This window comes from Haliotis cracherodii, unplaced genomic scaffold, assembly GCF_022045235.1.
Source record: "Haliotis cracherodii isolate W230 unplaced genomic scaffold, xgHalCrac1.p SCAF_10, whole genome shotgun sequence".
Taxonomy (NCBI): Eukaryota; Metazoa; Mollusca; class Gastropoda; order Lepetellida; family Haliotidae; genus Haliotis; species Haliotis cracherodii.
Genome location: NW_027266265.1, coordinates 20,053,542 through 20,075,839, shown reverse-complemented (window position 1 = coordinate 20,075,839; position 22,298 = coordinate 20,053,542). Strand labels below are relative to the sequence as shown.

General features: G+C 40.9%; 1 protein-coding gene across 2 annotated transcripts in view; it reads right to left on the bottom strand.

Annotated features, from left to right (window-relative positions):
• The window catches only part of LOC139454183 (protein VAC14 homolog), a 64,135-nt gene that overhangs the window by 8,537 nt on the left and 33,300 nt on the right, over positions 1-22,298 (bottom strand). For both annotated transcript variants that reach the window (XM_071235741.1, XM_071235742.1), the window contains 6 exons: positions 15,092-15,265; positions 10,150-10,276; positions 8,015-8,080; positions 7,453-7,676; positions 5,735-5,909; positions 2,013-2,131 (listed from right to left, as the gene is read on the bottom strand). In XM_071235741.1, coding sequence (XP_071091842.1) covers positions 2,013-2,131; positions 5,735-5,909; positions 7,453-7,676; positions 8,015-8,080; positions 10,150-10,276; positions 15,092-15,265 — 885 coding nt within the window. The remainder of the gene's footprint in view (positions 1-2,012; positions 2,132-5,734; positions 5,910-7,452; positions 7,677-8,014; positions 8,081-10,149; positions 10,277-15,091; positions 15,266-22,298) is intronic.

Genomic DNA, 22,298 nt, shown 5'->3' with positions numbered 1-22,298 from the left:
GTGTTACATGATGTATTCAGGATGTGGGTGTGTTACATGATGTATTCAGGGTGTCTGTGTGCTACATGATGTATTCAGGGTGTGGGTGTGTTACATGATGTATTCAGGGTGTCTGTGTGCTACATGATGTATTCAGGGTGTTGGTGTGTTACATGATGTATTCAGGGTGTGGGTGTGTTACATGATGTATTCAGGGTGTGGGTGTGTTACATGATGTATTCAGGGTGGGAGTGTGTTACATGATGTATTCAGGATGTGGGTGTGTTACATGATGTATTCAGGGTGTCTGTGTGCTACATGATGTATTCAGGGTGTGGGTGTGTTACATGATGTATTCAGGGTGTCTGTGTGCTACATGATGTATTCAGGGTGTAGGTGTGTTACATGATGTATTCAGGGTGGGAGTGTGTTACATGATGTATTCAGGATGTGGGTGTGTTACATGATGTATTCAGGGTGTCTGTGTGCTACATGATGTATTCAGGGTGTGGGTGTGTTACATGATGTATTCAGGGTGTCTGTGTGCTACATGATGTATTCAGGGTGTAGGTGTGTTACATGATGTATTCAGGGTGTGTCTGTGTTACATGGTGTATTCAGGGTGTGGGTGTGTTACATGATGTATTCAGGGTGTCTGTGTGTTACATGATGTATTCAGGGTGTAGGTGTGTTACATGATGTATTCAGGGTGTCTGTGTGCTACATGATGTATTCAGGGTGTCTGTGTGTTACATGATGTATTCAGGGTGTAGGTGTGTTACATGATGTATTCAGGGTCGGGGTGTGTTACATGATGTATTCAGGGTCGGAGTGTGTTACATGATGTATTCAGGATGTGGGTGTGTTACATGATGTATTCAGGGTGTCTGTGTGCTACATGATGTATTCAGGGTGTGGGTGTGTTACATGATGTATTCAGGGTGTCTGTGTGCTACATGATGTATTCAGGGTGTAGGTGTGTTACATGATGTATTCAGGGTGTGTCTGTGTTACATGGTGTATTCAGGGTGTGGGTGTGTTACATGATGTATTCAGGGTGTCTGTGTGTTACATGATGTATTCAGGGTGTGGGTGTGTTACATGATGTATTCAGGGTGTGGGTGTCCTACATGATGTTTTCAGGGTGTAGGTGTGTTACATGATGTATTCAGGGTGTGGGTGTGTTACATGATGTATTCAGGGTGTGGGTGTCCTACATGATGTTTCCAGGGTGTTGGTGTGTTACATGGTGTATTCAGGGTGTGGGTGTGTTACATGATGTATTCAGGGTGTAGGTGTGTTGCATGATGTATTCAGGGTGTGGGTGTGTTACATGGTGTATTCAGGGTGTAGGTGTGTTACATGATGTTTCCAGGGTGTAGGTGTGTTACATGATGTATTCAGGGTGTGGGTGTGTTACATGGTGTATTCAGGGTGTGGGTGTGTTACATGATGTATTCAGGGTGTGGTGTGTTACATGGTGTATTCAGGGTGTAGGTGTGTTACATGATGTTTCCAGGGTGTAGGTGTCCTACATGATGTTTCCAGGGTGTTGGTGTGTTACATGATGTATTCAGGGTGTGGGTGTGTTACATGGTGTATTCAGGGTGTGGGTGTGTTACATGATGTATTCAGGGTGTAGGTGTGCTACATGATGTTTCCAGGGTGTTGGTGTGTTACATGGTGTATTCAGGGTGTGTCTGTGTTACATGATGTATTCAGGGTGTTGGTGTGTTACATGGTGTATTCAGGGTGTAGGTGTGTTACATGATGTATTCAGGGTGTCTGTGTGCTACATGATGTATTCAGGGTGAAGGTGTGTTACATGATGTATTCAGGGTGTTGGTGTGTTACATGGTGTATTCAGGGTGTAGGTGTGTTACATGGTGTATTCAGGGTGTGTCTGTGTTACATGGTGTATTCAGGGTGTGGGTGTATTACATGATGTATTCAGACTGTGGGTGTCCTACATGATGTATTCAGGGTGTGGGTGTGTTACATGGTGTATTTAGGGTGTCATGCTCCAAGGATACAAGGAGTGGAGGAGGTTGCAGGCGTGTGTGTAGTTCTGTGACAAGTAGCACAGACACACCGTGGCCACCGGACTGTGGCACCAACACTTGTAGAGGCGGCAGAACAGTGAACAGCTTTCCTACATAGAAAAAACTTCATTGCAATTAAAGCTGCTGTGACAGCTGGGCCTTGTCAAGTTACACAAGGTGTCAGATAGTCAAGTTACTCAAGGTGTCAGATAGTCAAGTTACTCAAGGTGTCAGAAAGCCAAGTAACTCAAGGTGTCAGACAGTCAAGTTACTCAAGGTGTCAGATAGTCAAGTTACTTAAGGTGTCAGATAGTCAAGTTACTCAAGGTGTCAGGTAGTCAAGTTACTCAAGGTGTCAGATAGTCAAGTTACTTAAGGTGTCAGATAGTCAAGTTACTTAAGGTGTCAGATAGTCAAGTTACTCAAGGTGTCAGGTAGTCAAGTTACTCAAGGTGTCAGATCATCAAGTTACTTAAGGTGTCAGATAGTCAAGTTACTCAAGGTGTCAGATAGTCAAGTTACTCAAGGTGTCAGATAGCCAAGTTACTCAAGGTGTCAGACAATCAAGTTACTCAAGGTGTCAGATCGTCAAGTTAATCAAGGTGTCAGTTAGCCAAGTTACTCAAGGTGTCAGATCGTCAAGTTACTTAAGGTGTCAGATAGTCAAGTTACTCAAGGTGTCAGATAGTCAAGTTACTCAAGGTGTCAGATCATCAAGTTACTCAAGGTGTCAGATAGTCAAGTTACTCAAGGTGTCAGAAAGCCAAGTAACTCAAGGTGTCAGACAGTCAAGTTACTCAAGGTGTCAGATAGTCAAGTTACTTAAGGTGTCAGATAGTCAAGTTACTTAAGGTGTCAGATAGTCAAGTTACTCAAGGTGTCAGATAGTCAAGTTACTCAAGGTGTCAGATAGCCAAGTTAATCAAGGTGTCAGATAGCCAAGTTACTCAAGGTGTCAGACAATCAAGTTACTCAAGGTGTCAGATCGTCAAGTTAATCAAGGTGTCAGTTAGCCAAGTTACTCAAGGTGTCAGATCGTCAAGTTACTTAAGGTGTCAGATAGTCAAGTTACTCAAGGTGTCAGGTAGTCAAGTTACTCAATGTGTCAGATAGTCAAGTTACTCAAGGTGTCAGATAGTCAAGTTACTTAAGGTGTCAGATAGTCAAGTTACTCAAGGTGTCAGATAGTCAAGTTACTCAAGGTGTCAGATAGTCAAGTTACTTAAGGTGTCAGATAGTCAAGTTACTCAAGGTGTCAGATAGTCAAGTTACTCAAGGTGTCAGATAGTCAAGTTACTTAAGGTGTCAGATAGTCAAGTTACTCAAGGTGTCAGATAGTCAAGTTACTCAAGGTGTCAGATAGTCAAGTTACTTAAGGTGTCAGATAGTCAAGTTACTCAAGGTGTCAGATAGTCAAGTTACTCAAGGTGTCAGATAGTCAAGTTACTTAAGGTGTCAGATAGTCAAGTTACTTAAGGTGTCAGATAGTCAAGTTACTCAAGGTGTCAGATAGTCAAGTTACTTAAGGTGTCAGATTGTCAAGTTACTCAAGGTGTCAGATAGTCAAGTTACTTAAGGTGTCAGATAGTCAAGTTACTCAAGGTGTCAGATAGTCAAGTTACTCAAGGTGTCAGATAGTCAAGTTACTCAAGGTGTCAGATAGTCAAGTTACTCAAGGTGTCAGATAGTCAAGTTACTTAAGGTGTCAGATAGTCAAGTTACTCAAGGTGTCAGGTAGTCAAGTTACTTAAGGTGTCAGATAGTCAAGTTACTCAAGGTGTCAGATAGTCAAGTTACTCAAGGTGTCAGATCGTCAAGTTACTTAAGGTGTCAGATAGTCAAGTTACTTAAGGTGTCAGATAGTCAAGTTACTCAAGGTGTCAGATAGTCAAGTTACTTAAGGTGTCAGAGAGTCAAGTTACTCAAGGTGTCAGATAGTCAAGTTACTCAAGGTGTCAGATAGCCAAGTTAATCAAGGTGTCAGATAGCCAAGTTAATCAAGGTGTCAGTTAGCCAAGTTACTCAAGGTGTCAGATCGTCAAGTTAGTCAAGGTGTCAGTAAGCCAAGTTACTCAAGGTGTCAGATCGTCAAGTTAATCAAGGTGTCAGATAGCCAAGTTACTCAATGTGTCAGATCATCAAGTTAATCAAGGTGTCAGATCATCAAGTTAATCAAGGTGTCAGATAATCAAGTTACTCAAGGTGTCAGATCATCAAGTTAATCAAGGTGTCAGATCATCAAGTTAATCAAGGTGTCAGACCATCAAGTTAATCAAGGTGTCAGTTAGCCAAGTTACTCAATGTGTCAGATAATCAAGTTACTCAAGGTGTCAGATCATCAAGTTAATCAAGGTGTCAGATCATCAAGTTAATCAAGGTGTCAGACCATCAAGTTACTCAAGGTGTCAGATAGTCAAGTTACTCAAGGTGTCAGACAGTCAAGTTACTCAAGGTGTCAGATCGTCAAGTTACTTAAGGTGTCAGACAGTCAAGTTACTCAAGGTGTCAGATAGTCAAGTTACTCAAGGTGTCAGATAGTCAAGTTACTTAAGGTGTCAGATAGTCAAGTTACTCAAGGTGTCAGACAGTCAAGTTACTCAAGGTGTCAGATAGTCAAGTTACTCAAGGTGTCAGATAGTCAAGTTACTTAAGGTGTCAGATAGTCAAGTTACTTAAGGTGTCAGACAGTCAAGTTACTCAAGGTGTCAGTTAGCCAAGTTACTCAAGGTGTCAGATAGTCAAGTTACTTAAGGTGTCAGATAGTCAAGTTACTTAAGGTGTCAGACAGTCAAGTTACTCAAGGTGTCAGATAGTCAAGTTACTCAAGGTGTCAGACAATCAAGTTACTCAAGGTGTCAGATAGTCAAGTTACTTAAGGTGTCAGATAGTCAAGTTACTCAAGGTGTCAGGTAGTCAAGTTACTCAATGTGTCAGATAGTCAAGTTACTCAAGGTGTCAGATAGTCAAGTTACTCAAGGTGTCAGATAGTCAAGTTACTCAAGGTGTCAGATAGTCAAGTTACTTAAGGTGTCAGATAGTCAAGTTACTTAAGGTGTCAGACAGTCAAGTTACTCAAGGTGTCAGATAGTCAAGTTACTCAAGGTGTCAGACAATCAAGTTACTCAAGGTGTCAGATAGTCAAGTTACTTAAGGTGTCAGATAGTCAAGTTACTCAAGGTGTCAGGTAGTCAAGTTACTCAATGTGTCAGATAGTCAAGTTACTCAAGGTGTCAGATAGTCAAGTTACTCAAGGTGTCAGATAGTCAAGTTACTCAAGGTGTCAGATAGTCAAGTTACTCAAGGTGTCAGATAGTCAAGTTACTTAAGGTGTCAGATAGTCAAGTTACTCAATGTGTCAGATAGTCAAGTTACTTAAGGTGTCAGAAAGTCAAGTTACTTAAGGTGTCAGATAGTCAAGTTACACAAGGTGTCAGATAGTCAAGTTACTCAAGGTGGCAGATAGTCAAGTTACTCAAGGTGTCAGATAGTCAAGTTACTCAAGGTGTCAGATAGTCAAGTTACTCAAGGTGTCAGATAGTCAAGTTAATCAATGTGTCAGATAGTCAAGTTACTCAAGGTGTCAGATAGTCAAGTTACTTAAGGTGTCAGAAAGCCAAGTAACTTAAGGTGTCAGATAGTCAAGTTACTCAAGGTGGCAGATAGTTAACCTTAAAATACACAAAAATGTGCCATATCGGAAACTGTTTTTGTACCTCTGTTTGCAGATCTTTGAGCTGTGAGCGAAGATGGAAGAGTTCTGTTGAGGTGAGGAGGATGGTGTTCAGAGTCTGCACCATGGTACACACGAAGGTCACATCCTCCTCCTGTGGCAGGATCTCAGCCAGACACCGGAACAATGCATCAGCATTCAGATACACTGCAAGCTGTCTACAAAACAACACAGGACTCCTTAAAAAGATGCCATTCATTACGTTAACAAGTCTGTGTACCCTCTTTACCATCACCTCACCATCATCACAACAGCAGCAGCAGCAGAGGCAGCAGCAGATGCATGTGATTGTAGTCATGCATGTGCAGGCAGCTGCAAAGTTCTGATTATTCAGAATGTATCAATGGCACAAAAAACTATGTTCATAAAGATATATTGAATGGTTTATGAGTTATGCTCTGGAAAGAACCCTACCCTCATTTGAACACATGTCCGACTTGTTGCCAGGGAGAAGCAAAAAGTAAAATGATGAAAACCTCCTGATTAGCAAAAGGCACCTGGTCATCACTCTCCTTGATGTGCAGTTTAAATGTTTAAACAGTTTCATAGCAGCTATCCACCAGAAAGTGGCAAATGAATGGACAGGTGTTTGCCTAATAATGGTCTGTAAGTGCACATGGCCTAATATTATTTTGGTTTATGGAAACATAAATGCAAAAGACACTACTTGGTTAGCAAATAAAATGCCACAGAATCACTTGCAATTTATATATAGTGTATTGTGCAAATTATCAGGCACTAAATAAAAGGCATCTTCTCAAGGCAAGGGAGTTAACTGACCATAAAAGTCCAGTTTCCACCCTTGCCGAACTAGGCTGGAATTATGGAGTTATGTTTTGGCTGGACTAACAAGTTTATGCAAAGTCCAATGTATATCGCGTAACGAAATCAACATCCAGTTTGTGCACATTTTGGATGATTGCAGGATTTTTAAAGCATGTGCACAGCCAACTTGGTGTCAACAGATACTTTCCAAATCTTTTCATGTTTTTAATCAAGGTGCTCACTTGATTTGATGTACTTCACAAAGTAAGGCATGTTTTATTACAAAATAGATTTTTATTATCGATCAGATCGTTTGAAGCAGATGCAAGTGATATGAGAGATGGAATCTGAGAGTCAATAGGAGGTACAAAGAAAGAACATTACTCATAATAACCACTGGTGGTGCTACAATCGAGCCCAGAAATGTCAGCTCAGTTTGGCAAGGGTCGAAACTGGACTGAACTCCCTTGCTTTGGGAAGATGAATAAAAAGATGAATAGAAGGCAAACCCAGCACAGTTATCAAGCAATAAAAGATGCCACAGAAAATCTGTCTCTGCTTAAAACAATGTTTGTATATAATGCAAACAGGGGTCGTAACCAGTGCATTAAGTATGTAAGACAGTTGAATGAGTACTGAGGGGAAATATTATGCAAGAATATGCAAGAAAAAGAATGACCAGGAAAATTAATAATTACAATTTTGTTCCTGCCACATAAGGCTAAAGGCGTGACTTTGATAATAATACGAGCAATAGATACAGGGTCTCCATCCAAGTGATCTTAACTACGACTGTTGTACATTCGTATCGAAGTAAGAGTTAAGATTGTCTTAGCGCTACAATCACTTCATGGAACAGATCTCCCCACGCACCAAACAATTTGGTCCCTGTTAAATACATAGCGGTGTAGTCTAGCACCTGCAAACTGTGCCTACCTAATAATGAAAGATCCTCTATCTTCCAGCAACTGTCTGTCTGTCTTGAACAGGTCCAGCAGGTGGATCATGAACTTGGTGAAATATTGATTGAGACCTTTCTGTAGATCCACAAGCTGCCTCACAGGACTAGGAATTGTCAAATTCGTGGTTTCTGTGGTAACATTGTCACCAGCAGGATTGGATGATATTTCTGCCAAGACTTCGAGATCTAGTAACACCACCTACAATCATCTCAGAATATTTCATATTGGTCACACAAGAAACAATTATGAATACATGTTGAACTTTACTAAACATTACAAAATCTCACATAACATTTGCTGCACAGTGCTTTCAAAACATGGTATTGTTAAATTATAACAGAAAAAATCATTTAGATAAGGGGCAGTGAGATTTGTCTTAGGGCTCTATCATATTTTGATGACACCCCACAATTTTAGGGAACATTATTTCATGTTCTCCCCGAATTAATATTAAATAATTTCAAATCAATAAAAATATATTGTTTGAAAAAATAGAACTGTATTCCATTTTAGATTACAGCTAAGATCTTACTTACATCATCTGACGGGTCGGACAAAGTGTTGAGAAGTAGTTTAAAGAACTCATCTATATATCGAAAGGTCTGAAAAACAAAATATGGAAAAAATTGACTTGGAGTGGACAACAATGTGGAAAAAACATCTCATGTACAGAAAACTCAGGCCATCAAAATAAATGCAAAACTTACTACACTTAGTGTACAGAAAATAAACAATATTGTGATCAATTAGTATCTGAGAAACCTACTAGTATGGTTCAATAACGGCCTTGTGTGAGCAGGACAGTATCTGAGAAACCTACTAGTATGGTTCAATAACGGCCTTGTGTGAGCAGGACAGTATCTGAGAAACCTACTAATATGGTACAATAACGACCTTGTGTGAGGAGGACAGTACCTGAGAAACCTACTAATATGGTACAATAACGACCTTGTGTGAGGAGGACAGTACCTGAGAAACCTACTAATATGGTTCAATAACAGCCTTGTGTGAGCAGGACAGTATCTGAGAAACCTACTAATATGGTACAATAACGACCTTGTGTGAGCAGGACAGTATCTGAGAAACCTACTAATATGGTTCAATAACGGCCTTGTGTGAGGAGGACAGTACCTGAGAAACCTACTAATATGGTACAATAACGACCTTGTGTGAGCAGGACAGTATCTGAGAAACCTACTAATATGGTTCAATAACGGCCTTGTGTGAGCAGGACAGTATCTGAGAAACCTACTAATATGGTACAATAACGGCCTTGTGTGAGCGGGACAGTATCTGAGAAACCTACTAGTATGGTTCAATAACGGCCTTGTGTGAGCAGGACAGTATCTGAGAAACCTACTAATATGGTTCAATAACGGCCTTGTGTGAGCAGGACAGTATCTGAGAAACCTACTAATATGGTACAATAACGACCTTGTGTGAGGAGGACAGTACCTGAGAAACCTACTAATATGGTACAATAACGACCTTGTGTGAGGAGGACAGTACCTGAGAAACCTACTAATATGGTTCAATAACAGCCTTGTGTGAGCAGGACAGTATCTGAGAAACCTACTAATATGGTACAATAACGACCTTGTGTGAGGAGGACAGTACCTGAGAAACCTACTAATATGGTTCAATAACAGCCTTGTGTGAGCAGGACAGTATCTGAGAAACCTACTAATATGGTTCAATAACGGCCTTGTGTGAGCAGGACAGTATCTGAGAAACCTACTAATATGGTACAATAACGACCTTGTGTGAGGAGGACAGTACCTGAGAAACCTACTAATATGGTTCAATAACAGCCTTGTGTGAGCAGGACAGTATCTGAGAAACCTACTAATATGGTTCAATAACGGCCTTGTGTGAGCAGGACAGTATCTGAGAAACCTACTAATATGGTACAATAACGACCTTGTGTGAGGAGGACAGTACCTGAGAAACCTACTAATATGGTTCAATAACAGCCTTGTGTGAGCAGGACAGTATCTGAGAAACCTACTAATATGGTTCAATAACGGCCTTGTGTGAGCAGGACAGTATCTGAGAAACCTACTAATATGGTACAATAACGGCCTTGTGTGAGCAGGACAGTATCTGAGAAACCTACTAATATGGTACAATAACGGCCTTGTGTGAGCAGGACAGTATCTGAGAAACCTACTAATATGGTTCAATAACGGCCTTGTGTGAGCAGGACAGTATCTGAGAAACCTACTAATATGGTTCAATAACGGCCTTGTGTGAGCAGGACAGTATCTGAGAAACTTACTAATATGGTACAATAACAGCCTTGTGTGAGCAGGACAGTATCTGAGAAACTTACTAATATGGTACAATAACGGCCTTGTGTGAGCAGGACAGTATCTGAGAAACTTACTAATATGGTACAATAACAGCCTTGTGTGAGCAGGACAGTATCTGAGAAACCTACTAATATGGTACAATAACGGCCTTGTGTGAGCAGGACAGTACCTGAGAAACCTACTAATATGGTACAATAACGGTACATACTCCCTGGGGAGCTGAGAATGAAAACCCATTGACTGGGGTAATAATGTAGCACTTTGAGTATGATTTAGGGTGTGGATTTGGTGCCATTATAAATATGCACATTGTTGTTGTTGTTGTTGTTGTTGTTGTTGTTGTTGTTGTTGTTATGTACCTTATTGGGTGTCTTTGATAGAAGCAGGCTGAACCAGCGTAGAGCGGAAACTCTAGTCTGTATAGCTTCATGGCCTAACATTCGTTGTAATACTTTGATCACAGATAAAACATCCAACTGTATTGCACTGAAACAACAAGGGTAACCATGACTACAGCAACACATGCCTCCACACAAGAAAAGGAGCATGTTTCTCACGCCAACATATGAAAGTTAAATCAGAAAGTACTCAAATCCCACACACAATAGTAGACTGCTGTGCTTTCTAAACAATGTTTAGTATTGAGTCTGTGTGTTCATCCAGCTGTTGAGCTTAGAAACCTACACTGTGTGTAACAACGTTCAGGGCTCAAAAACATTCCAAGCAAGTATTGGTAGTTTTGTTTGGGTAGTCAATATATCTCACTCCCATGTTATCATTCCAAGCAAGTAGTGGTAGTTTTGTTTGGGTAGTCAATATATCTCACTCCCATGTTATCATTCCAAGCAAGTAGTGGTAGTTTTGTTTGGGTAGTCAATATATCTCACTCCCATGTTATCATTCCAAGCAAGTAGTGGTAGTTTTGTTTGGGTAGTCAATATATCTCACTCCCATGTTATCATTCCAAACAAGTATTGGTAGTTTTGTTTGGGTAGTCAATATATCTCACTCCCATGTTATCATTCCAAGCAAGTATTGGTAGTTTTGTTTGGGTAGTCAATATATCTCACTCCCATGTTATCATTCCAAGCAAGTATTGGTAGTTTTGTTTGGGTAGTCAATATATCTCACTCCCATGTTATCATTCCAAGCAAGTATTGGTAGTTTTGTTTGGGTAGTCAATATATCTCACTCCCATGTTATCATTCCAAGCAAGTATTGGTAGTTTTGTTTGGGTAGTCAATATATCTCACTCCCATGTTATCATTCCAAGCAAGTATTGGTAGTTTTGTTTGGGTAGTCAATATATCTCACTCCCATGTTATCATTCCAAGCAAGTATTGGTAGTTTTGTTTGGGTAGTCAATATATCTCACTCCCATGTTATCATTCCATGCAAGTATTGGTAGTTTTGTTTGGGTAGTCAATATATCTCACTCCCATGTTATCATTCCAAGCAAGTATTGGTAGTTTTGTTTGGGTAGTCAATATATCTCACTCCCATGTTATCATTCCAAGCAAGTATTGGTAGTTTTGTTTGGGTAGTCAATATATCTCACTCCCATGTTATCATTCCAAGCAAGTATTGGTAGTTTTGTTTGGGTAGTCAATATATCTCACTCCCATGTTATCATTCCAAGCAAGTATTGGTAGTTTTGTTTGGGTAGTCAATATATCTCACTCCCATGTTATCATTCCAAGCAAGTATTGGTAGTTTTGTTTGGGTAGTCAATATATCTCACTCCCATGGGTCCAGTCTACTGGCTCTTTGTACACCAATGATCGGACTTTGTTTTAACACAATTCTGCTCAAACTGCTGTTTTAGGAAACTTTTAATTTGTATAGTTTTTATGTATTATTCAGAGCAGGAGAGTTCATGCAGTGGAGGTCATGCAGTGGAGGTCATTCCATCAGTAAATAAATATCTGTAAAGAGATACAGGTATGCAACTCAAAAGGATACATTGGTCATTACACAAAGTGTTGTCGTATTATTGGTTTCTTTTAAATATTCTTGCAACTCAAAATTAATTGGGTCTTGGCTATTCATTTTGCATAAGTTACACAAACACAAAGCTTATCTTGGACAGGCAATCTGGGGCTTGAAATGTTTCTACACGACACAGTGGGGACACCACAAACACACAGTGGAGACACCACAAACATACAGTGGGGACACCACAAACATACGATGGGGACACCACAAACATACAATTGGGACACCACAAACACACAGTGGATACACCACAAACACACAGTGGAGACGCCACAAACATACAGTGGAGACACCACAAACACACAGTGGATACACCACAAACATACAGTGGATACACCACAAACACACAGTGGAGACACCACAAACATACAGTGGGGACACCACAAACACACAGTGGAGACACCACAAACACACAGTGGAGACACCACAAACACAGAGTGGGGACACCACAAACATAGTGGGGACACCACAAACACGCAGTGGAGACACCACAAACATACAGTGGGGACACCACAAACATACAATTGGGACACCACAATCATACAGTGGAGACACCACAAACACACAGTGGGGACACCACAATCATACAGTGGAGACACCACAAACATACAATGGGGACACCACAATCATACGATGGGGACACCACAAACATACAGTGGAGACACCACAAACATACAGTGGGGACACCACAAACATACAATGGGGACACCACAAACATACAGTGGGGACACCACAAACATACGATGGGGACACCACAAACATACAGTGGGGACACCACAAACATACAATTGGGACACCACAAACATACAGTGGGGACACCACAAACATACAGTGGAGACACCACAAACATACAATTGGGACACCACAAACATACAGTGGGGACACCACAAACATACAGTGGAGACACCACAAACACACAGTGGAGACACCACAAACATACAATGGGGACACCACAAACACACAATGGGGACACCACAACAGACAGTGGGGACACCACAAACATACAGTGGGGACACCACAAACATACAATGGGGACACCACAAACATACAGTGGGGACACCACAATCATACAGTGGGGACACCACAATCATACAGTGGGGACACCACAATCATACAGTGGAGACACCACAATCATACAGTGGGGACACCACAATCATACAGTGGAGACACCACAAACACACAGTGGAGACACCACAAACATACAGTGGAGACACCACAAACACACAGTGGGGACACCACAAACACACAGTGGAGACACCACAAACATACAGTGGAGACACCACAAACACACAGTGGGGACACCACAAACATACAATTGGGACATCACAAACATACAGTGGGGACACCACAAACACACAGTGGAGACACCACAAACACACAGTGGAGACACCACAAACACACAGTGAAGACACCACAAACATACAGTGGAGACACCACAAACATACAATTGGGACATCACAAACATACAGTGAAGACACCACAAACATACAGTGGAGACACCACAAACATACAATTGGGACATCACAAACATACAGTGAAGACACCACAAACATACAATGGAGACACCACAAACATACAGTGGGGACACCACAAACATACAGTGGAGACACCACAAACACACAGTGGAGACACCACAAACACACAGTGGAGACACCACAACAGACAGTGGAGACACCACAAACACACAGTGGAGACACCACAAACACACAGTGGAGACACCACAAACACACAGTGGAGACACCACAAACACACAGTGGAGACACCACAACAGACAGTGGGGACACCACAAACACACAGTGGAGACACCACAAACACACAGTGGAGACACCACAAACACACAATGGGGACACCACAAACATACAGTGGAGACACCACAAACACACAGTGGAGACACCACAAACACACAGTGGAGACACCACAAACACACAGTGGAGACACCACAACAGACAGTGGGGACACCACAAACACACAGTGGAGACACCACAAACACACAGTGGAGACACCACAAACACACAATGAGGACACCACAAACATACAATGGGGACACCACAAACACACAGTGGAGACACCACAAACATACAGTGGAGACACCACAAACACACAGTGGGGACACCACAAACATACAATTGGGACATCACAAACATAGAGTGGAGACACCACAAACACACAGTGGATACACCACAAACACACAGTGGAGACACCACAAACATACAATGGGGACACCACAAACACACAGTGGAGACACCACAAACACACAGTGGAGACACCACAAACACACAGTGGGGACACCACAAACATACAATGGGGACACCACAAACATACAGTGGAGACACCACAAACACACAGTGGAGACACCACAAACATACAATGGAGACACCACAAACATACAATGGGGACACCACAAACATACAATTGGGACACCACAAACACACATTGGAGACACCACAAACATACAATGGGGACACCACAAACATACAGTGGAGACACCACAAACACACAGTGGAGACACCACATACACACAGTGGAGACACCACAAACATACAGTGGAGACACCACAATCATACAGTGGAGACACCACATACACACAGTGGAGACACCACAAACATACAGTGGAGACACAACAATCATACAGTGGGGACACCACAATCATACAGTGGAGACACCACAAACACACAGTGGAGACACCACAAACACACAGTGGGGACACCACAAACATACAATTGGGACATCACAAACATACAGTGGGGACACCACAAACACACAGTGGAGACACCACAAACACACAGTGGAGACACCACAAACATACAGTGGGGACACCACAAACATACAGTGGAGACACCACAAACACACAGTGGAGACACCACAAACACACAGTGGAGACACCACAAACACACAGTGGAGACACCACAAACACACAGTGGAGACACCACAAACATACAATGGAGACACCACAAACATACAGTGGGGACACCACAAACATACAGTGGAGACACCACAAACACACAGTGGAGACACCACAAACACACAGTGGAGACACCACAAACACACAGTGGAGACACCACAAACACACAGTGGAGACACCACAAACACACAGTGGAGACACCACAAACATACAATGGAGACACCACAAACATACAGTGGGGACACCACAAACACACAGTGGATACACCACAAACACACTGGGCTTAACGGAACAATATGGAGATGTGGGAGGAAGGCCTGAAGTGATGCAGGTCTTCGATGACATGTTTATCAGAGATAGTTAGAAGTCAGCCAAGATACAGTGAGGACGCTAAAGCAACCTACCTGGAACTGTCTGGTCGGGCTGACTCTGTGTCAGGTGATGTCTCCTTGCTTGTGTCAGGGTCGGAGTGGAGGATGGAGTCTGCCAGGGACTCCAGGGTGGGTGTAGGCAGGTCATCCTGCACCTCAATCAGCTTCTGTAGACTGACATTCAGATTCTCTGCTGCCTCCCGAACCCTGCAGCAGATAACATGCTACATGTCCATGCACTCAACAGCAGTAGTATAGGTAATAGGGGTTCTGGACCACTTCCACTGGAGCTGGATTCATATACCTATACTGCTACTACAGGGGGAATTTTTTATGCCAAAATGATTATGCGATTCAACGATAGTCATGATTTGTATTAAAGGAAACATCAATATTAATTAATAATGAATAAAATTTACTATAGCCCACGAGGATATTGGAAAGGTGTAGGAGCAATAAAAAAATTAGCCACCGCGGCTAAGGTATCTAAAGATGTGGCCAAGGATTGGTTAAAGAAACAAGCGTTGTGGCAAATATATTTACCGGCACCGCGTTATATACCGAGGAAGAAGTTTGATATTTCTACGACGAATGAAGTTCATCAGGCTGACCTTTTGTTTCTTCCTCACGATAAGGTAAAACGCAAAACGTATAAATACGCTTTAACAGTAGTGGATGTGGCTAGTCGATACAAAGAGGCTGAGCCATTAACCTCGAAAGATTCAACAGAAGTAGCTAATGCACTGAGTCGCATATATAAACGCGGACCGCTAAAATGGCCTAAGCTATTTCAAGTAGATCCCGGTCGAGAGTTTATGGGATCGGTAACTAAACTTTTAACAAAGCACGATGTCAAAATCGTCCGTGGTGAAAGAGAGGCCCACCGCAGTCAAGCCATCGTCGAAAGATTTAACCGGACTCTAGCGGAACGTTTGTTTGGCTATCAGTATGGGATCGAAATGAAATCCGAGCGATTGAGATCAACCGAATGGGTGACACGATTATCAGCCGTTGTATCAGCGCTGAATAATGAAGTAACGAGATTAATAGGGAAGAAACCATCCGATGCGATTAAAATGAAATCCGTGACTTCCGAATCTTCAGCACCGAGGAGAGGCAAAGAACGAAAACTTTCGGATAGAGTAAGGGTAAGATATTTATACCAGGCAGGTGAACTCGAAGGAGGCCTACGTCGCGCAACCGATCCCATATGGTCCCTTAAGACGTATAACATTAGTCGATTGGTTACGAAAGAAGGAGAGCCTATTCTTTATTATCTTCAAGATGGACCGGGTAGGGCATTTGTACGAGAAGAGTTGTTCATAGTTCCCGACGGTACGGTATTACCACCATAACCATAAGCATAGGTAGTTACACCATCATTATCAATCCATCTCTTTGTATCTAAGGGGGATAATGATGTCTTGTTCATTCTTAATCCATATATCCTATGATCGTAACTTCTTAAAGAGTTCATCTCGTGTTTGAACGTTCTACCATTGAATAATGATTCTTTATACTGTTCGTGTTTGATATGCTTTTTTACAACATACTTCTTAACACCCTTAGCTTTTCTTATCTCTCCATTATCGGACTTTTTTATAGAATACATCTTAGGTCTTAATCCTACATACTCCGCTATAGGAGTCCCAGCACATTCATCCTTCATCTTACCTAATACCTTTTTATTTACTACGCTGTGCAGTGGATTATCTTTTGGGTAATCGCTCGTGTCGTACATATCTATTTTTTCTGCCATATCTTTATACACATCCTCGGTTTGTATTTCCATCAACAAAGAATCTGTGTCGGTATATAACACCTCGCATCTATCGCCGTATTGCTTCTTAAGTTCGTTGTAATAAAAGTCATACATTAAGTGTTTTGACAAGTCGAGAATACTCATACCGACGTACACCGGTCTGTTGAATTTTATATTACTTTTCTGCATATGCAACGCGGCTAAGTCGTTATCAAATATCTTGCTTCTGTTAAAAGCCGGACTGGCTATAAGTTTCCTGAGTCTTTCTTCCTCATTAGATCTGACTAATTTAACATCAACACGCTTCCTTAGATTCTCCATAGTTTTACCGAATACCAAGTTATTCATGAGCTTATACAGATTCTTTTCGAAATCGCTGGTGGCTATCTTTCTTAAATCTGTGTTCAGCCTTATATAGGGCTCCATCCAAGGGCTTTGATCGAACTTAAGAACTCTGTGTATTTTCTTTAGTTTCATACCTAACGATAGATACAACTGGAGATTTCTGTAGTGAACTATATATTTTGTCTTATCCATCAAATTTGGTACGAGTTTTTCTACGTTAGCTAACCTACTATTACCCATCAATGAACGTTGATATTCCGACATCCAGTCTTTATTAACCATTAATCTTTCGGGAGCTAGTGGATAACTGTTATGGTCTTTATGTAACGAACTCGGATATTCCAAGTCAACTTCTAGTATGTACCCTTTATTCTCATCATTCACATTGATATCATTCACATTGACCCATTCAAAACCACCAGTGGGTAAAGGTTGACTCATAGCCCATCCGTACAAATTGTTAGCGTCGAGATATAATATATGCGTGTCGGGTTTACTCGGATCGTATCCTTCCACGAATTTATTATTAGCCTTGGAATACCTTTTAGCTGCCATCGATATACCACCTCTTAATCCTTTCTCAATAAACAAGTGCATATCGTAATCTGTGAGTAGTTTTAGTTCTACGCCGGTCTTCTTCAACAATGCATCCCACGATAGTCCGGGACTGGAATAGTACCATGCCGGGTCCAAGCCGTATTGTTTTAAACACGTCTTTCTAAATATCTCGAATATATCGGCGAGTAACAGTACATCGGTTTTTAAGTACAGATCGTGATAATCACCTAAATTCTTACAACCTAATTTATCCCAGACCGTCAGAGCGTGTTCATAATCGGCATCTGTTATTCTAGATTCCGTTAAGTTACTATAGAATGATTCGAGGGGTGGTAATTCAGTTTCTTCGAATCTAGACCAATCATCCATATATTCGTAAGGATATACACCTTTTCTCAGCAACAAATGACGAGTTATCTTATCGGTATATTGATTTGTTATAGCGAAGTCATCGGGATTGTTCACTTTAGCTAAATTTTCCAGGGAAGATAACAGAAACTGTACGGAGTCTATGAATCTAAGCCCATTACTTTGCTTTATTCTAGATTTCCCATCCTTGTCCCTATAATGTATAGGTTTAGTCAACGAGAACGATATGTATTTTTCCATGTTGTTAGGAATGCACGTTAAACCGCCGTCGGTCTTTGAGATAGCTTGCATAATGAGATGTGAATCGTATCCTCTAAGGTTATGGAACACAACGGGTATGGGTATTGTTTGAGCATTCATTTTTAGTTTCAAGTTACACTTGTTATGAGCGGCTCCCCGATAATTACCCGTGACGTGACAATGATCTCTTACGGAATCCCCATCCAGAGGTTTATTACAAACGTGACAACTCGTTGACTTCTTGTGGGCCCTCCAATCATCTATCGACATACGCATGGGTTTCTTACACGATAATTCTTCCCTGATTATTCTCTCTTCATTTTGTAGATATTCTAGGAACTTTCCAGCTGCATCGGGACCTCTGTAAATCACGGGAGTGTTTGTTTTCCCATCATACCTTACAACTATATATCCAAACCCACAAGGAATATGTTCTTGAGTTTTGTACGTAAAACTACTCTCTTGATTATTATGGTTGGTATTTTCTATGGGCTTGATAAGCGCTTCGAAGTCGGCATAAATTACGTACGGTACTGGCATTTGATTACAATAATGTTCAAATTTTAATATATTTTTTCCCTCTTTAGGCATATCGATCCTGATAGCTGTCTGTCCAACACCTCTACAGTCTTCTTTATGCGATTCTAATAGATCTTGTCTGCTGTACCCATGCAGGCATCTTTCGCAGAAATATTTCTTTCCCTTATATTTAGTTTGATCGTATAGCACCCTGTTTAAACTCTTTATCCACGTATAATGATATTTACCATCTTTTTCGATCAGAAATGAATTGATTCTGGGAATATGTTCCGGAGCGGAGCTTATTCTGTGTACAACAATTCCTTTAGAATGTCCGAAAACATTTATAGCTAAATTATTTTGCTTTTCCACCTTATCAATTTGCGATATTGGTGTAGGTTCGTCTATACCATCGAAGTTGAGTCCATCGTTTTGGGGATAGCTAGAAGGTCTATCCGGATGCTTGTCTACGGGGAACAATGCAGATCTTATCATCATTCTTAAACAATCATCGGATTTATTTTTTACATTAATTATGGCTTTTTTCTTCTTATAATACGGGGGTAAATCTATATAAGATCCACCTTTGAAAGGCATATAATTCGCTATATCTAAATATAAACTATCGATTTTATCCACACCCCAACCCGAACCTCTATTAGTCCAGCGTTCTAAAGTTTCCTGTATCCTCTGAATTGATGTATCTAATGATGCGTTTATAGTATCGGATTCGGTTATAACTTCTTGATTGCTACGGAAATATGGTTCGGTATATTCGGTACTATCGTCTGCGTTACTTTTACTCAATGTCATTTTAATCGTCAGCTGGTATTTTATACTTTGTAAATCATCTAATTCCTCGTTAATTTTACTCGATATGATGGGCTTAATATCGTTAACATCCATGTTGGAATTAATATCCATCTTCCAACCTCTTAGATATTTACCAACGCCGGCGGATGTGGGTACAAATATTAATTCTTGTTGTTGTTGATTATCATTATCATCATTATTATGTTGAATATCATCCTCGTCTTGTTGATTATTATCTAGTAAAGCAATCAATTCAGCTCTTCTCATTCGAGAATAACCTCTCAGCCCACTGTTTCTCGCTCGAACTCTGAGTTCTCTATCAGTCTGTGGTGGTTCCAAACCGAGTAAGGTAATCAATTCAGCTTTTCTCATACGAGAATATCCACGTAGACCACGTTGCTTTGCCATAGCCTTCAACTCTCTGACAAAAACCATTGTGGTTGAATGGTATATGCAAAATGATTCATTTGTCTAATTGGTTGTTTTCATATATCTAAATACGTATCCTCCCCAACCTATTCCTCTCATTGATGTAATCTCTCTTCCTAGCATAAATAATCTGATTCCTGACCGTATCAGCACCATGTTTCTTACATAAACAATAATGACCTTTGACCCCTATCCCGCATTCAGAACACTTATAGTTTATGTGTCCACGCTTGATGTAATAATTGTGTATACCGCAGTAAACATCAACACAGCGGCGGTTACATAGAGTCGTCTTCCCCATGAGTGTAAACTTGCAGTTATTCATGGTATATACATCTATCACATCATTTGTCTAAATGCAAATCACATCTACACTAGGGAATAGCTGAAAATCAATACTGCGGATAACCCCATAATAACAAATGCGACCTCTCGGTCTTTCTGAGCCTCTGACGGTGTATAAAACTGACTCATTGTTGGTCTAGGTATTGGGTCGAGTTTTTTCCCATAAACGAGGTAGTATTCGTGCATGGCGGATTCGACATCCTTAAACGTTTGAATTGAATGTCCTTCCTTAATCAGTTTTTCATGAATAAAGTCTAATCTCTTCATTCTCTGCTGCGTATATTGTAACTGAGCTGCTTGGTATTGTTCTAATGCTTTATTATGTCGTTTACGCTCCTCTTCAACTTCTTTAGCGTTTGATTCCCTCATACTGGAAAATAAATAATTACTCCCCGAAAAAGCTAGAGCATTAACAACAGCTCCACCGACCATCATCGCAATTGATGCCATATGTTCAATAATATAAAATATTCAAATGTTTAATTACTTCATTATGTCTTCCGGGATAAGTCCTTGTTTGATGAGCATATCCTTCGTTGCCATTGCTAATCCTATATCCAGAACCATCATACCTATATCAAATCCATTAAAATCTAGCTTGGGAGGTGTGGCTTTAGTAAGCATTTTAGCCATACGGGCATATCCAATGGCCAAGCCGGTGACCACCGCTGAATGATACGTCGCGTTTACCAACATTTTACCGTCTGTAACTGGAGTAGTCATGCTTCTTATAGCATTATATGAGGACTAACCTCTAATTGAACTTCTTGTTGCGGCGGGGGTGACGTTTTCTCTTCTTCGGTCTTATAAAAGAACCATACAGCCGCTATACCAGCAACTCCTACTAGTGCCCATGTTTTAATCGGATTTGAATTATTTATTAATTTTGCTTTGCGCGCCAGCCCTCCCTTCCTTCCTGCGGCTATTTTTTGGGGGTTCTTAGTAACTCTAGCTTGTTTTTGTGTTTGTGGTGCATTCACTGGTGGTTCTTCATTCACTTGTGGTGCATCCTCACTCACATGTGGTTCCGCAATCTGTTGTGGTTGCGCAATCTGTTGCGGTGTCACCTGTTGTGTCTCCATTTATATTATTAAGTGGGCACGTATGTTTAAATTGACAATACCTAGCCGTTATTAAAGCTGTGGTGAGCGGAGCTAAGAACATTCCGAATCTATGATAAAACTCACAGCTCACTGAGCTTATAGCGTGTTCGATGAATGGGTCTTTCTCTAGAGATTCGCATAAATACATGCGATGTTCTGCCGGGATGGGGAGAAACGTACTAGCTATGACTGTGTATAGTTGTAATATAGACGACCCTATAGTTTTAGTCATTGTAGCTCCCAGTCTAGACTCGTAACGCGCGTACAGTTTTTTAATCTCTTCGTCGGTCATGTTATCAATTTTTTCGATGGTATAATTTTCTCCCAAATATTGGGAACATTTTCCACCGGCTACCAAAGCCGCGAGTCTTTCTCTATGTTTATCTGCATGTTGATCAGGATCAGATTCTTTGAGAATTTGTTCGATGAGTTCGTCGCATTCCATAATGTAATACCTAAGGAGATATTTAAGTCTAACATAATATAATATGACGTATCCAATACATCCGGTAATAATGAACTGTTGCGAAAGAATGATGATTTCGAACCACATTTTATGTAATATTAACCGCTAATGTTCAATTTGCTATAATTTTGCTACAATTTTGCTACAATTTTGCTATATTTGCTATAATTTTGCTATAATTTGCTAAGCAGTTGCTACATTTTGCTAAGCAATTGCATAAGCAGCTGGTTGATCGGTTTTTAATACGAGTTTACAGTGCTTCGTTGCTGCTAACACTTTTCTGACTTTGTC